This window comes from Coregonus lavaretus (assembly GCF_964263955.1).
Source record: "Coregonus lavaretus genome assembly, contig: HAP1_SCAFFOLD_475, whole genome shotgun sequence".
Lineage (NCBI taxonomy): Eukaryota > Metazoa > Chordata > Actinopteri > Salmoniformes > Salmonidae > Coregonus > Coregonus lavaretus.
The window spans coordinates 211646-212551 of record NW_028157483.1 but is presented as its reverse complement, the minus strand read 5'-3'; the positions used below and the strand labels follow the sequence as shown (position 1 = coordinate 212551).

Sequence of the window (906 nt, the reverse complement as noted above, 5' to 3'; positions counted from 1 at the left end):
CGATTGGGTCGGGTGCAGTTGCATTCTGAATTGATTATTACTTGGTGTGGGCATGTGGGCAACCTTCATTTACGTTGTGATGCAGTCACAACCACAAGTCTCACTAATCTCAGTTTTGGAAAAAACTGACTTTATGACCAAAGTTATCCAACATTTTTCCGCGGAATTGTGCCATGTTTATTCTGGTGATAACTGGATCACTGGCTGTCTCATGGAGTGTGTGAGGGTGAGTGTCATAGTCGGGATGGCCTGAACTCAGAGCCTGATAGAATACCAAGGAAAACCGTAGTAACTGCAGTAGAACATGGTGGAACAAAGCCAGATGGCAGTAACCTCACTTACTGCTGTTTCCTTGGTTTTTACTGGGATTTTGTAGTTGCATCAAATTTGACCCTCCATTTTCTCTGAAACTGAAGATAATTGAATCAGGACACTTTGTCACAAAATATAACAGATACTATGAAGCCTGATTTAGGTCTGAACTCATCTTTGACCAAATGTGTAGCAGCAGTTTGCAATTGTACGGCAGAATAGCTGTGCACATAACCCTAATGCCTCTTCATGGACTACATTTGAACACTTAAACATTGTCTTCTTTTAGGGCGGGACCTGGTATGGTATGGTCACATTGCCTAGTGGTTAGAATGTTGGGCCAGTAACTGAAAGGCGGCTGGTTCGAATACCCGAGCCGTCAATGTGAATATCTGTTGATGTGCCCTTAAGCAAGGCACTTAACACTAACTTGCTTCATGGGTGCTATACTACTATGTCTGACCCTGGAAAACAACACATTTCACTGCAGTTATCCGGTGTATCTGACAATAAAAACATATATATATTTTTTGCAATTCCAACAGTTAATTTAACAATACTGGTTATAACTCTTGTTGACATTGATCCAAGGAC

The 906-nt window shown here is 41.4% G+C and overlaps 1 protein-coding gene across 1 annotated transcript in view; it reads right to left on the bottom strand.

Moving 5' to 3' along the window:
- The window catches only part of LOC311125391 (NACHT, LRR and PYD domains-containing protein 3-like), a gene marked incomplete at its 5' end in the record, with an annotated part of 23462 nt that extends 23393 nt beyond the window's left edge, over window positions 1–69 (bottom strand). The window contains one exon of the mRNA XM_084199437.1: window positions 42–69. Within this exon, the coding sequence (XP_084055563.1) occupies window positions 42–69 (28 nt within the window). The remainder of the gene's footprint in view (window positions 1–41) is intronic.
- Window positions 70–906: the final 837 nt, after the last annotated feature.